Source organism: Vulpes lagopus, chromosome X (assembly GCF_018345385.1).
Source record: "Vulpes lagopus strain Blue_001 chromosome X, ASM1834538v1, whole genome shotgun sequence".
NCBI classification, from domain to species: Eukaryota; Metazoa; Chordata; class Mammalia; order Carnivora; family Canidae; genus Vulpes; species Vulpes lagopus.
Window position 1 is genome coordinate 12,073,712 of NC_054848.1, and position 16,285 is coordinate 12,089,996.

The 16,285-nt window shown below is 43.0% G+C and overlaps 1 protein-coding gene across 1 annotated transcript in view; it reads left to right on the top strand.

The window, feature by feature from the left end:
- ZRSR2 (zinc finger CCCH-type, RNA binding motif and serine/arginine rich 2) overlaps nt 1-15,923 on the top strand; it is a 28,667-nt gene extending 12,744 nt beyond the window's left edge. The window contains exons 6-11 of the mRNA XM_041741384.1: nt 1,235-1,273; nt 1,892-2,010; nt 7,091-7,304; nt 12,037-12,092; nt 12,859-12,968; nt 15,295-15,923. Coding sequence (XP_041597318.1) covers nt 1,235-1,273; nt 1,892-2,010; nt 7,091-7,304; nt 12,037-12,092; nt 12,859-12,968; nt 15,295-15,728 — 972 coding nt within the window. The 3' untranslated portion in view covers nt 15,729-15,923. The remainder of the gene's footprint in view (nt 1-1,234; nt 1,274-1,891; nt 2,011-7,090; nt 7,305-12,036; nt 12,093-12,858; nt 12,969-15,294) is intronic.
- Nucleotides 15,924-16,285: the final 362 nt, after the last annotated feature.

Sequence of the window (16,285 nt, forward strand, 5' to 3'; positions counted from 1 at the left end):
GACACCTGAGTGCAAAAATGTTGGGGAAAGGGGTTCAGGCAGAGGGAAGAGGCCTGAGCATGGAGCTGAAAAGATGTCAGGGTGCCTGAATCTTGGAGACCAAAGGAGAGAGCGGTGGGTGGTGAGGGAAGGGGTCAGGAAGGTAGGCAGGGTCAGATCATGTAAGGCCTCCTAGACTGGAAGGAGGAGTTTGCGTTTTATATTGTCATGGGAAGCCATTAGCAGGGTTTTTAAGCAGGGTTTGACTTCACTTAATTCATGTCTATACCCTTAACAGATCATTCTAACTTTTGTATAAAGACAGGTCAGGGGGTGGAGAACAGGAGCGGTGACCAAGGAGACAAGAATGGAAATAGAGTGACCAGTTAGAAGACTGCTGTTCCAGATAGGACATGATGGTGGTTTGGATGAGGGCAGTGCTTAGTTAGGATAAGTCCACAGATGTGAGGTGTATGGTTGAACGGACAGGGAGGGGAAGGAAAAGGAGAGGAATTCCAGTTCTCCTTTTTAGATTGTTAGTCCAAACAAGGGGGCAAACGGCAATGTCCTTTATGGAGATGTGGGGTGTTCAGGTGATTGGGGGTGGAGAAGAACCAGAGTTGCCTGGTGAGCATGTTAAGTTAACCAGGGGTCCTGATAGCGTTCTCAAGTAAGCAGCGAGGCAGAGGAGTCTTTTATGTAATGCTTTAAGGAGCTAGGGAAGAGAAGTCTGTCAAGAATAATTTAAAACTTGTTTAAATGACAGCTCAAAATTTACTGGCACATTGTAAGACTTCCTTTGCCTTACCGAAAAGTTTGATCTTTTCATCAACCCGAGTTACTGCTGTACATGTCATACTTTAATATCTGTTAAGTGTTGATGATGTTTGACCTAAGCATTGCATTTTATAATAATTCTCTGATACTATATCACTCATTTTAAAAGCTAGAATGTGGTATATATGAGCAAATATGCTAAGTATTACTGTTAACTGAAACTATTATAAGACTGTTTTGCAATGGGAGCTAATAAATGTCCTATTTGAATAAACATTCTCAGCTATATGTCCTTTGAAAGCTTTTCAGAAGATCTGTGCTGTAGAAAGCAAATTAGAACCTGAAACCTTTGATGTGTGTGGGGTTTTGTTTTTGTTTTTATGTTTTTAATTGTTACAGAGATTCTTAACCAGAGAAACCAGACGTGACATTCCTGACTTGCAGGTTTTCATTAGTCCTATGTTTGCACCATTTGTAGGAAGCTGTGCAGAAGATGCTGGAGCAGGCTGAAAATGAGGTATTTTCAAATCTTTCATTCAGATTAGAGATCAGTGAACATTTCTTTAAAAACGGTTCTTCCAGTATCATGTTAATTTTGTGGTAAGCTATTTAGGTCACATCTGAGTATCAGAATCACTTTTGTAGCTCTGTGATTTTTACAGCAGCAACAACAGCAGCAAAAGTTTTTTGATGAGCAAAAGCAAATGGTATCAAGTCACCTCTCTGGACTGTATTATTTATAGTCCTTACAGTGTGTGTGAGCAGCATCACACACTGTTGCCCTGAAATAAATGGTTTGACTTGCTACAGAGCAACTTTGGTCTCTCTCAGGGGTGGTTCCCTGACAAGTCCTTTGACCTCATTCAGAATGGCTGGGCAGAAGGGAGACCTCGGTGACAGTTCCTGGTAGCCACAGTGACTGACGCCTGATGATGGGCAATGACTGGGAGCCAGGAAAGACACAGTGCATGTCTCCGGGCAATTGTTCGTGAAGTTTGGATTGCCTGTTATGACCTAAATGTATATATTCTTAAATCTATTTTTTATTTTTGGCCAAAATATTTGCATACATTTTAAACATGGAGTTCTTCATGGATTTTTACACCACCAATAAAGTCACGGTTATTTTCAACAGTTGGAAAATGGTGCCACATGGCAAAACCCAGAACCACCCATCGACTTAAGGATAATGGAGAAAGATCGAGCTAATTGTCCATTCTACAGTAAAACAGGAGCGTGCAGATTTGGAGATAGGTAACTAATTTTGCTTTATCGGGTCAGAATTCAGTGGATCACAATGTCGAGGTTGTTCTCTTTGTGGGTGCAGCACGGGCTTGAGTTTGAGAGGTTCCCAGTCAGGTATCTGCTGCTTTCTTGCTGCTTCTCCAGTCACATTGCTCCTCCTGTACATGTTCCCTGGGTAGGCTCAGCCTAGTTCTCTGATAGGGCTTCCTTTGCATTCCTTCACAGCTTCATGAAGACCTTGTCCTTTTTGTTTTCTTCCTGTGCTTGCATGAGTCCACGTGGGACAATTTGGATGGAGAAAGAACATATTTCAAGAGACCGGAGCAGCTTGGCTTTATTTATTTTTATTTACTTATTTTTGAGTGGCCAACACCATGCACAGAAGAGACTTTAAAAAAATTGGCATGCCCAAGGCTATCTGTGAAAGACAGGACCCGAGTGAATGAGGAAAAGTTTTCTCATTCCCCATTCTCAGTCTGTCTGCTTGGACTCAGGAACAGAGCCTGGGTGCAAAAACTGACTTAAGCAGCTGTCAGTTGGGGAGAGTTACTTAAGCCTTCTGAGCCTTAGTTTCCTCATCTGTAAAATGGGGATGAAAAATAGTCTCTCCTTTTGGAGGAGTTTGTGAGGCTGCAAGGAGTGAATGCAGGGCAAACCCAGACACCGTGCCAGGCATATGGCAAACACTGTCCCGAGTGTTGGCTGGTATTTTCATTTTGTTGTGGTTGCCCTTATTCTCTGAGACACTCGGCTGCCTGCCTCTTTTGGCTCCGTGTTTTTGAAACAAGCCATTCACATGGAGAACTAAGTGTCAGTTCATTCATTTAGCAAATATTTAAATCCTTACTATGTGCCAGGCATTGGTGATGTTTATCATTTGGCTTATTAATGAATGAACAACTCAAAAAAAATGAACAACTCAAAAGTTGAAAATAATTTATGATAGTCTATCCAAGTCAAAACCTGGTGATTACTAAGCATTTTGCAGAAAACATCTACTTGTTTCTTAGGATTCTATTAGTCCTGAAAGGGACGTTAATAGGCAGATTCATATGTATGTAATGAGAAAACTCCGTATTTTCATTCATGTTATTTTATTCATAAAATTATCCATGCCATGAGTTTCATGTCCTTCTTTGAAAATATAATCTTGCTCTCTCTTCCTCTTATTTTTCTTTTTGAAGTTAAGCCCTCATGCCTTTTTATATTTTTTAAGAGCAGTGGTTCTCTTTTTTTTTTTTTTAAGTTATACTTGGATTTTCATTTTTTTTCTTTATTTATTAATGACAGACACGGAGAGAGAGAGGCAGAGACACAGGCAGAGAAGCAGGCTCCATGCAGGGAGCCTGACGTGGGACTCAATCCCGAGTCTCCAGGTTCACACCCGCGGCTGAAGGCAGCGCTAAACCGCTGGGCCACCGGGGCTGCCCAAGAGCAGTGGTTCTCAACCCAGGTGCACATGAGAATCCTCTAGAAAGCTTTAAAAAATGTATGTCCTACCTCAAGTTGGGGAAATCTCTGAGACGCAGGCAGCCTTACTTTTGAAATGTCCTCTGGTGTTTCTTGTGCGCCCTAGGACTGAGAGCCCCTAATGCAGGCTGCATAGTTCCTTTTATGGTTCATGACTAGGGTTGTGTAAAGTCAGAATATCTGTGAAAGGATTCGTAGGATGTGGTCAGTAGTGAAAGCCTCCTCTTGAGGAACTGGGAACTAAGGAAAGAAGAAGAGACTTTATTCCCCTTTTTACCTTTAGAAGTGTTTCCTAAACTTAGGCTTAGTTCATCAAGAAATAGTAATCATTGGCATTAAACACCCCCCAGCAAAGAAAACATGGGAAGTACCCGCGAAAGACAATGGGGACTCAGTATAAATTCACATCTGTGTGGGTAGGTTTTCTAGTTGCAAGTTTCCTCCTTTATGATGTATCTCCAACATTACCTTGAATCTTAAGACTGTGGTCATCAGATTATAAATTCCCCTTTGGATGGGCATGAACGAGAGAAGGGGGTGTGTCCTGAAGGGTTTTAGGACATCCGTGGGCAGTGTGTGTTTGTGGAAAGGAGAAGAGTCCGTCAGGTGCTCACACAGCCCTGAGAGTCATTCCAAGGACATAGTGACAGTGAGCAGGTTAGTTTGGGAACATTTCTTCATATTTTCATAGGCATGTGAAATTTCACTATCACCGCCATCAAAGTATGAGAGCAGTTTGGGTATTTTCATCATTCGGGTGATGAATTGTGAAATACAATTCTATGAAATGAGCAGTTACAAAATGCAGCACCATCCTTTCAGACAACAAGACTGTTCCCCTCTTAGAGAGAGCCATGCTGACTTGCTCCAGGATCCTACAGTTGTTGTTTTCTGTTAAGGCTTGTCACATCATCAGACAGATACTTCATCACCGAAGTGTTTCTTTGGTGGTTCTGTTTTTGTCATGAGTCCACAGGTCAATTCTAGAACCTTTCTGGAGCTGATACTTCTGGAGTCACAGCTTTGAGGGGGAGTTCCGGGTTTTTTTATTGTTGTTTCACCCTCCTGAAAACATGATCACTGATGAAAGGTAAAACTTACATATCAGGATAGCTATTTTTAACTCACTGGTTTCCAGAAGTGATTTAAAGAGGGCTCATTATCTATTGCATTAAGTGTAGTGAAAGACATGGAAAGCAAGGGAAGGAGGAGAAAGTGAGTTATTGTGAGTGTGCAGTACACTTGGCACTGGATTGTAACACAGCCCAAGAGGAAATTTAGTTCTTACCAAAAAGGAAGAATGCATGGTATCTCTGGAAAGACAGATTTTCCAGGCATTAGGTTCTATATCTTTCTCCCATGCAATACTGCGTAAAGACATTGAGGAAGGAGGTAGGCCATAACTTCGATAGATGTCTTATTAACAGCTGCTTACATAATTTTCCCTGAAAATGTTCTCACAGAGACCTTCAATAAATGATTGCAGCCTCATTTCAGCATGTATCTTGAAATCTGTGAAGGACAAAGGTAGTGGGCAACTCGAGAGCTCCCTCAAGAAGAGAAAAGGGTGTAGTGGGTTAGCTATGCCCAAAGGGGCATCTGGAGACCACACGGTTCAGTGGCTGACCTTGGGCTAGGGTGATGTCTTAACTGTGATTTCATGGCAGTCTTAACTTGATTCAAGTATCTGCATCTTAAGTACATAGCATGGCCTAAACCAGGGGTTCCCAAACATGGCTGACCTTCAGGATCAGGTGGGGAGTTACTTTGAAAATATGGTTCCCCACCCTGAGGTCTTGACAGATGGTTTGGGACAGAATCTCAGAAATCTCGGTTCTTTCCAGGTGATTCTGGGAACCAAACAGGTTTGGTATCACACCTTTAGATTGCCTTCCCAAATACCTCTTGCCTTAGCCGACTTCTCAGGAGGGGCTGTAGTAGGACTAGCCCTGAGTATACACAGATTGTGCAGACTGTCTCCAAGCCAAGTGGGGATTTTCCCTAAACAGGGACTTGGGCCCTGTGCCCAAACTCACATGCTCGTTTGACACTCTAGGAATTAGAGCCAGGTTCATTCAGATGTAATAATCCCACGAGCAGAATTTTAACCCTGTTAAATTGGTTCCATGTTTAAATCTGTCTGTGTTTCCTACTTGTAAATTTTGGATTTGCTAACACTTGTGGTCAGGTTGAACTTTCACTCTTTGTGCAGTTGGTAACTATATTTGGGAAGGTGGATCTATCACGAGGTCCCTACTGAATCATCTAGGAGGGTCCTTTGGAAAGTAGAACATTTCACATTCCTGGACACTGCACATGTCTGAGCTGGGTGCGGTGTGCGGGGGGGGGGGGCACTCTGGGTGTGTTGTCTCACTGGGCGCACAGATGTCAGTTTATAGACATGGGAAGTGAGTGGGAGTTAAACGTTTAGTCATTTCACGGTAATTGATTTTGCTGACACTTGCCTTATTCTTCAGCTTCTTTTCTTATTTCTGGGGATTGCTTTTTTTCCTAAAAATTTTGCCTTAACCCATTTTTTAATAACTAGAAACCTAATCAGGAAAATCCGGTGATTTGGAACCTTGAACTACATTTTCTTTTCCTTCTCCTTTTCAGAGAGGGAAGTAAATAAAGTAAACCCCTGTAGAAGACTTAAATTACTCACATACAACCTGGTGTGGCACGGTTTAAACTCTGAAAAGAAAATCGTTCTTCCTAATGCTTAGCCTCCTCATTATATGGGAAGTCTGCATCATGCCGTATGATGGACAGGCACTAGACTGTAGCTTAACCCCGCCTTCCCAGCCCCCTCTTACCAGCCAGGTGCCCTGGATAAGTGTGCTGCTCTAGGCCTCTGCTTCTCTCTTTGCAAAGTGGGGAAGATGCAAGCCCTGACTGTCCTAACAGGCTGCAAGGATCAGAGGAAGAAATAGAAAAATGCCCTGATAACTATGAAATGCTGTGTGTACACATGTGAAATTGAAATATTCCATTAGCTCGAAACTCGTAGGTTACCCTGTTCTTTAAGCATTGAGTTAGTTGAAGATTGTATAGAACCAGGATTGTATTGTTCTCACCTTCCTCCTGAGTCCCACATATGGTATCCTTGTGCCTGTCACCCCAGCCTGTCAGGTCAGTGGACTTTTCCTCCAATGCTTTTACATGTGTAACACTTTGGGAACTTCATCAAAAGGCAGCCAAATGGCATATGGACATGGAAGTAATTCCCAACTTTACATCTTAACGAGAGCAGATCTATTGGTCGGTTTCAGTGTTACACTTTGACATCTGAATGGGGTTTATTATCTTGCAGTGAAGAAGAGAGACTTGTAGAGAAGTCTCTCAAAGTTTAAAGGGAGTTTTTTCTTAAAGATTTATTTATTTTATGGGAGAGAGTGAGACAGAATGAGAGAGCATGAGTAGGGAGGAGAGGAAGAAGCAGGCTCCCCACTGAGCAGGGAGCCTGACGCAATGCTTGATCCCAGGACCGCAGGATCATGACCTGAGCCAAAGGCAGACGCTTAACCGGCTGAGCCACTCAGGTGCCCCTAAAGGGAACTTTTGGTGTACAATTTCTAACTCTTGGAGTGCTGCATTTAAGTTCTCCTTTCATATGCAGGTGTTCACGTAAACACAATTTTCCATCTTCGAGTCCCACACTTCTTATTAAAAGCATGTTTACAACGTTTGGGATGGAGCAGTGCAGAAGGGATGACTATGACCCAGACGCGAGCCTAGAGTACAGTGAAGAGGAAACCTACCAGCAGTTCCTGGACTTCTATGATGACGTGCTTCCGGAGTTCAAGAATGTGGGGAAAGTGATCCAGTTCAAGGTGGGTGTGCACGATGCACATGAAGAAGGGGACTGCTTCACTTCCCACCAAAGTACCCTAGAGGACATGAGCGCTAGGGCACAGGCTGTCTGCCTGGGCGGGGCGTGTGTGATGGTGCAATGCCTGGTCCAAAGTTGGGTGCCCGGGCTCTCAGTAAATGTGACTTTCTTCTCCCTTTCTACCACCCCTCACTGCTGATACGGTAGAGGACTACATGAAATCAGAACTGCGTAAGGTCCTGCAGATAGGCATCCCACTGTTCATGTAGAGGCTGCATATGATGGAGAAGGCAGCTGTCCCTTCCTTTGTAGTGGGTCTCACCTAGAGCTGCAGCGTGCACAGTGTAACACCCCTCCGCTTACTGAGTTTGCCGCATGATAATGGCACTTGCTTGCACCTTCCACCCCAGGTACTAATTCATTCTGGAGCTACCCAAGAACAGAAACCTTGATTCCTTCTTTTGACATTGTTTTTATTCATTCAGTACTGAACATAGTGTTCCCCAAATTGTGGCTTGTGATGCAGCATACCGGCTGAAAAGGGACCTTTCAGAGTACACAGTTATTGGAAAACATTCCTCAAGGCACGAATAAAGGCAGAGGTACTAGTAGCTGCTCTTAGGACCCTGGGGCTCGAATCCTAGCATAGTGAGGCCTCCCACTTTGTGACTTGATCAGATCCAAACCGGAATGATTTTGCTATGGTAGGGTGGGGGAAATGCCCCATAATTTGAAGGGGGAAGAAAAAAAGGAATAAAATCGTGAGTTTTTTTTCCTGCAAGTTAGCAATGACAGGAAAGTTGGAACAGCCAGGAAACAGCAGAGCGACTGCTAAGCATCAGCACTCATGAAATGCAAAGCTGTACTTAATGTACAGTGAGTTCACAACTTTTTTTTTTTAAGATTTTATTTATTAGAGAGAGAGCTCATGTGCACACACAGAGGGAGAGGGAGAAGCAGACTGCTGAGCAGGTAGCCCGATGTGGGGCTCGAACTCAGACCCTGAGATCAAGAGTCGAACATTCTACCCACTGAGATGGCGAGGTGCTCCTCTAATCCCACTCTTTTAAAAATTTTTTTAAAGATTTTATTTATTTGACAGCACAAGCAGGGGGAGCAGGAGAGTGAGAAGCAGGCTCTCCGCTGAGTAGGGAGTCCGATACAGGGCTCAATCCCAGGACCCTGAGATCATGACCTGAGTCAAAGTCAGATGCTCAATTGACTGAGCCACCCAGGTGCCCCTGAGTTCCTAATTTAAAAAATCTTTTAAAATTTCTCTTTCCCTTTCCATATGTGTAACATGCACCTCCCGGTCTTCACACTGCTTCTCAGCACAAGCAGTGATCACTAGAGCCACAGGGCCAGCCCCGCATGGCGCCATAGCACGCTGGGGGGTCTGCATGGTTTGACTAGTTGCACATATCACTTTGCCTCTTCATGCTTTTGCCTCGTCCCGAAAGGGAGGGCATTAGACTATATCAGTGGTTTCCCTCGTGGGGTCCCTACATTGCATTGCTTCTGTGAAGTCAGTGGCAGAGCTGCTTTCAAAACTTCCACCTGGTTAGTGGAAGTCACACCATTACTTAGAACAGGCTGCACCTGCTAGCCACGGTGTGGTTTATTTATTTATTTTTTAAAGATTTTACTTATTTATTCATCTACACAGAGAGAGAGGCTGAGACACAGGCAGAGGGAGAGGGAGATGCAGGCTCCATGCAGGGAGCCCGACGCGGGACCTGATCCTGGGTCTCCAGGATCACACCCCAGGCTGCAGGCGGCGCCAAACCGCTGTGCCACCAGGGCTGCCCCACGGTGTGGTTTATTGTTTTTTGTCCTTCAGTTTAGAATTTTATCAGCCAAGCTCATGCTAATCACATTGGCAATTTTACATGGACAGCTCTTTAGTAAATTCTTAATAAAAGAAGTTTGAAAACACTGAATTAATGGAAAATTAATGGGTCCTTGGGAACAACTGGATTAAATGATCTCTGAGGTCGCTGGTGAAACTGATGTGGTCTCCTAAGGCCTTTTTAGTCTTCAAGGATGATGTTATAAACTATCATTCCTCGTCTAAGGATGATGTTATAAACTATCATTATGGAGTGTGCCTCTTTTTGAGTACTCTAACAAAAATACTGTAGAACAAATTTGTAACATTGTAGATTCATTTTGAAAATAAAAGCTGATCATTTGTATCAATATCTGAGGACCTTCTTATACCATTAAATAAAAACAAATCAGATTTGTCTATTTTTATTTATTTTAATTCCAGCATAGTTAACATACAGTGTTAGTTTCGGGTGTACAATATGGTGATTCCAAAGTTCTATACATTACTCAGTGCTCATCAAAATAAGTGTACTCTTCATCCTCATCACCTATTTCACCCAGTCCCCCTACCCACCTCCCCTCTGGTAAACATCAGTTCTGTAGTTAAGAGTTTTTCAGTTTTTCCCTTTTTGTTTGTTTTCTTAAATTCCACATAGGAGTGAAATCATGGTATTTGCCTTTCTCTGTCTTATTTTGCTTAGCATTATGCTGTCTAGCTCCATCCATGTTGTTGCAAATGGCAAGATCTCATTCTTTTTTTTATGGCTGAGTAACATTCCATTGTATATATACCACAACCTCATCCATCTATCAATGGGCACTGGGGCTATTGCCATAATTTGTCCATTGTAAATGATGCTGCTATACATATAGGGGTCCATGTATCCCTTTGAATTAGCATTTTCATTTTCTTTGGGTCAATACCCAGTAGTGCGATTACTGGATCATATGGTAGTTCTATTTTTAACTTTTTGAGGAACCTCCATGCTATTTTCCACAGTGGCTGCACCAGTGTGCATTCTCACCAACAGCACACCAGGGTTCCTTTTATTCTGCATCCTTGTCAACACTTATTTCTATTCAATTTGAGCCATTCTGACAGGTGTGAGGTGGTATCTCATTGTGGTTTGGATTTACATTTCCCTGATGATGAGTGATGTTGAGCTTCTCATGTGTCTGTTGGTTGTCTGTATTCGTCTTTGGAAAAATATTCATGTCTTCTGCCCATTTTTAATTGGATTATTTGGTTTTTGGGCTTTGAGTCATATAAGTTCTTTATATATTTTGGATACTGACCCTTTATCAGATATGTCATTTGCAAAAGTCTTCTCTTACTACACAGGTTGCCTTTTATTAGTTGTGTTGATTGTTACCTTTGCTATGCAGAAGCTTTTTATTTTGATGTGGTCCCAGTAGTTTATTTTTGCTTTTGTTTCCCTTGCCTCTGGAGACCTACCTAGAGAAATGCTGCTAGGGCCGATGTCAGAGAAATTACTGCCTGTGCTCTTTTCCAGGATTTTTATGGTTTTAGGTCTCACATTTAGGTCCTTAATCCATTTTGAGTTTATTTTTTGTGTATGGTGTGAGAAAGTGGTCCAGTTTCATTTTTTTTTTTGCATGTAGCTGTCCAGTTTTCCCAGAAGCATTTGTGGAGAGGCTTTTTCCCATTGCATAATCATTCCTCCTTTGTCATAGATTAATTGGCCATATAATCATGGGTTTATTTCTGAGCTTTCTGTTCTGTCCCATTGATCTGTGTGTCCAGATTTGTCATTTTTGAAGACAAATGATCAAATGCTCAGCCTAATAATAGGAACAGTGCATGTTAAATGAGATTATTTACACCTATCAGGTAAAAAATGATAAATTCTGTTAATACCAAGAGTGGGCAAGGATGTGTCAATTAGTAAAACCACTTCAGAAAGAAGTTTACCAATATCTAGTGAAGTTGAAGGTACATGTGAACCTACAGACTGGCACACTAGTTCTGGTCATGCATCTTAGAAATCCTTGTATCCACAGAGACATGTTCAGGAATGCTGACTGCAGCACTGTTTGTTGAAAAATTGAAAGCACCTATCTAATGATGATAGTCATCATTAAAGGAGTGGATAAATGAATTTGGTATTTTGATATACCCAGTATACAGTTCAAATGAGTCATGTTTATGTGATGATATTTGGAAAAAATGTAAAATATACTTTGTGTGTTAAAAATTTTAAATGTACAAAGCAGTCCTGTGCATTGTTTACCAATACATATATGGGTTTCTTTGCATACGTATACATAAATATACCCATATATTCACATAAAGTCTACCCATATGTTTATAATAGGTGTCTGTACATAACATGTATGATTCTATGGCACGGATGTATGTGTATGTGCCTGTCTGTATACATATGGATATGCATGTTTGTGTCTGTGTGGAGAGGTGCACGTATATTTGTTTGCATTTGGAATGTGAAGGATACACCAGCCTCAGGCTAGTTAGTGCTCATCCATGTGATAGGGAAGGGACGCTAGGCAGAAGGCTTTCAACTGGGTCTTTAATGTTTTGCATATTTAACCATTCTTAGTTGAAAATGGCAAGCGTTCATCTTGAAATTGGGTGGTTGATTTTTGTTCTCTGTATTTGTATGTACATGTGAAGCATTTCACATTCATGAAAAACGAATCTGGATCAGCAGGCATCAAATAATTGGGGCCTGTAATGGTGTGGTGTGCTGAAGCATGCCTTAAATAGGCCTGGGAGTGGCATGGTAGCTGGATTTTGGAATCTTCAAATGTTAACTACTTTTGGTAGTGTTACCTTGGACAAAGTGCATTGTGATGACTGGAGGATTTCTTTTCCTCCTTCTTCTCTCTCTTTTTTTATGATCAAATTCTTCATTGCTCCTTAGGTCAGCTGCAACTTGGAACCTCATCTGAGGGGCAATGTGTATGTTCAGTATCAATCGTAAGTATTCTGAACATAAATATTTTGTCACAGTGTAGTGTAATTATGTTGCTGTCTGGGTTTTTCCCACGAAATAGATGGCTTTCACATGTGTGTTATTTTTAAAAATGTAATATTAAGAGCTGATAGAGATATCCAAAGGGACTTGAGAATGCATTTGCATTTCATGCATTGTATACTTAACATAGTTTTGAATCTTTTACAGTGGTTATTTTTTTTACTTACATAGTTTTCATAATTAAAATACAAACTGAAAAGGGAGTGGCTAGCATAGAGAACAGAAAAGGGTACATTGGAAAAGCCAGAAATCGAAGCCCCGTGTAATCTTGGTATGCCTTCGGCCCCCTAAGAGAGCAGTTGGTGTATCATTTCTGCTTGTCCTGCTGTTTGTCTGGGCCCCGCCGTGGCTAATGGGATCAATTAACCACTGTAATAAGAAAAACAGCAATCCTAGCTGAGAAAGGAGAGGCTCTGATGATGGGAAACACTTCTGCATTTTTAATGGTCCAATCTATTGGTTTAAGCAGCTTTGACTCCAGCCGATTTCCATGCATCAGAACCTCTCGGAGGGTTAGCAAAAAGCCTTCCTGAATATATTGTGAGCTTCAGGAGCTTGAATGCTCTAAGGAGGACTCCCTAGTATAAAAGCAGTGAACTTGGTGGTCTGATGATAAACTAATAAGAAAGTTAATGAACAGTGGGGGTCATCTACATAATAGAAAGTTACTGTAAAATGCATCCTTTAATTTGTGTTTTTTTTTTGAAGGGAAGAAGAATGCCAGGCAGCCCTCTCTCTGTTTAACGGACGATGGTATGCAGGACGGCAGCTTCAGTGCGAATTCTGTCCAGTGACCCGATGGAAAATGGCAATTTGTGGTAAAATACAACACGATGATTTTACCCCAGTGGTTCCGCTGTTGTGTAAAGGGACATTTTTAAGGGAAAAAAACATTTTTTTAAAAAAAGTAGGCTCCATGCCCAGCGTGGAGCCCAGTGTGGGGCTTGACCTCCCCACCCTGAGATCAAGACCTGAGCTGGGATCAAGAGTCGGATGCTCAACCCACTGAGCCATCCGGGCACCTTGAGAAGAGTCTCTTAAAGGGGCGAAACCTAGCTTGTGCCTCATGCACTAGACGAGCAGAGACCGTTACGTAAAGAACCTCGCACTTTAGGTCTGTAATAGAGCTTGTAGATCATGCTGTGGATGAGGTGGCTGCAGTCACGGCATCTCCGTGACAGAGTTGGGGCTAGAATTCCCACCATCTCATCCTCATCTCGAGCCCTCAAACTTCAGGAAGCCTGAGTTGTGTTTGCGAGAAGCTGCCTTTTCCTTGTGGCCACGTCAGAGATGACCTCTCCTCACGGCTCCCCTCATGCAAGCTGGGTTTTCTCCCGTATCTTTATCCCTCGTGAATTTTCGGTCATCCCTGCCACCTTCAAACATGATGGCATTTCCTGCCTGGCTTGAAAGACATGTTTTGTGCAGTAGAGGTCGGCTGTAGCTGTAGGGTGTGGCGGGGCGCAGTGAGGCTGACTCATCAGACTGTGGCCGCCGAGTCCAGAGATGAGTCAGTCCTCTAAGTAGCCAGCAATTCTCAAGGCCTTGTTATTTTTTTATTTCCGTCAGACGAGCTCAGCCAAACTATTTATCGTTGAACTCCTCTGGAAACAGGGGTGAAACTGTCCAGGCCTTAGGGGAGCACTTCTCTTACACTTTACTTTTCTTGGCTTTACATTTGCCTGCTTAAAACCTCTCATTAAACAAAATCCATAATTTACGAAGGCTTTATCTCTGGCAGCCTGGTCTTAATGGATGCCGTCACTTAAAAACCATTTATTGAAGGGGGCAAAACAAGAATTTAGAGTTCCTTGCTTTGGAGAGCAGAAGAACCATGACGTCTGAGGTTTGAGAGCTTGCGGGCTAAAAGAGCTGGAACTGGCGTTTCCCTGCCGGCGGTTATTTTTGTCAGTTCATGGGAACGCGGCGTGCCCTTTCGGTGAGGTGCTTCCGAGTGCGACACCGGCTCCCCCAAAGCAGGAGACTCTTTCACCTGTTTTTTTAAAATAACAACTTTGCTACTTTCCCTAGTAATTAATGATGTTGAGCGTCTTTGGTGCGTCCTCCTGATTGGCCATACGTGTGTCCTCCTTGGAGAGAGGCCTATTTAGATACCTTGCCCCTCGTTAATTAGGTTGTCCTTTTACCATGGGGTTTTACTCTTCCATCTGTCGAAGCCCCTTATTGCAGATATGATTGGCCGATATTCGCTCCCATTTTGTGGGTTGCCCGTTCACTTTGACGATGTCCTGTGAAGTATAGAAGTCTATAATTTTGATGAAATCTGTTTTATCTTTTTTTTTTTTTTTGCTTGTACTCTTGGTGTCATACCCAAGAATCCATTGCTCAGCCCAGTGTCATGAAGATTTTACTTGTATGTCTTCCTCAAAGAGTTGTACGGTTTCATGTCTTACATTTAGGACTCGGATCAATTTTGAGTTTTCGCATATAATGTGTGGTGTGGAGGTACTTCGCTTTTTTTTTTTTTTTTTTTGACCGTTTTACATATTTGGGGAATTGACAAACTTTAAAAAAAAAAAGTTTGAGAGCCTCAAGAGGACCACTAAGTTGTTCGAGTAGATTTCACCTGTGACAAGAATCTTCCATACTAAAAGCACTTGGTAAATTTAAGAGCATGAGGCCAATGTTTACCATCTTCTCCTTAAAGTGTAAAGAAAAAATACAAAGTCCTCCACTTCTGATAGGGCTCCCTTCTGGCCAGTAGCTGTCCTGCCACAGCACGCTGTCCGAGCGCTGTCCCGGGATTCCTAGGGGCTGGCGCTTCGGTGTGAATTAGGGATCTACACCGTCTATCAGTGGGACGGTGGAGCCCTCAAAACCCCCCGATGTGGTCACCATGCGTTCGGTCGGTCGCACTCCACACCCTCATCCATCCGGTCGGGGACCGGGATACTCGGCTTAATGAACACCTTCTGCTTTGTTACCGTTCACAGTGCCGTTTGTTAGAGTGTTTGAATGTTTTTGCAGTTATGGGTACCAGAGCTATGACATCAATTTACATAAGCTGCTTTGAAATAATACACAGGAGGAGATAGGTCTGTCACTTCCGAACGTCGGCAGTGTACCTTCTAAACCGGATAAAGGGCCAGCAGTAAATGCTATTTCCTCACTGTGCCTTTGCAGGTTTATTTGAAATACACCAGTGCCCAAGAGGAAAACACTGCAACTTTCTTCATGTGTTCAGAAATCCCAACAATGAGTTTTGGGAAGCTAACAGAGACATCTACCTGTCTCCCGATCGGACCAGCTCATCCTTTGGGAAGGGCTCGGAGAGGAGAGAGAGGACGGGTCACCACGATGAGTACTATGGGAGGCCGCGGCGGCGAAGAAGCCCCAGCCCGGTCCACTCCTACAAGAGAAACGGGGAAGCCGAGAGGAAGAGGAGGAGCAGCCACCGGGGGAAGAAGTCTCACAAACACCTGTCGAGGAGCCGCGACGGGCCCAGTTCACGGAGCCGAGGCAGGAAGAGGGGCCGCAGCCGCGGCCGGGGCAGCCGGAGCCAGAGCTCCTCTAGGTCCAGGAGTCGAGGCAGGAGGAGGTCAGGCAGCAGAGACTGAACGATTCAGGGTCCCAAATGCAAATAAACTTTATTTGTAACTGATTGTACACCGTCTGCCAGAACCCCACTTCAGGATACTTTTCTTCTCTGATAATCAGTGTGTTTAGAATAGAAAGCCTAGGCAACATCAAATGCACAGAAACCGTGAAAATCCCCTGTAATCCTAACCTTTAGCAATAAAGTTCACACTGGAGCATTGCTTGCGTCTTTTTTCCTCCTCTTACGCGTGTGTACACATTTTTTTAACACCAAGATCATATATGGCTGCACTTGAATATGCTTTGCTTTTCCAACACAGAACCTCCTATTTCATCAAGTGTCTCATTAATTTTCTCACTGCGCGTGGACCTATCCATTAATTCAACCATACCCCTATTGTTGGATTTTAAAGTTACCTTTGATTTTGCACTATTAAAGAGTCCAGTGCTATAAACTGTCCAGTTGTGGATTTCCTTACTTTCACACATTTCTGACCATCTCCTTAGGATCAGTTCTATGACACCAAGAGATAAGACTCCTGAGACGTTTCCAAATTGCCCTCCAGAAAGGCTACCA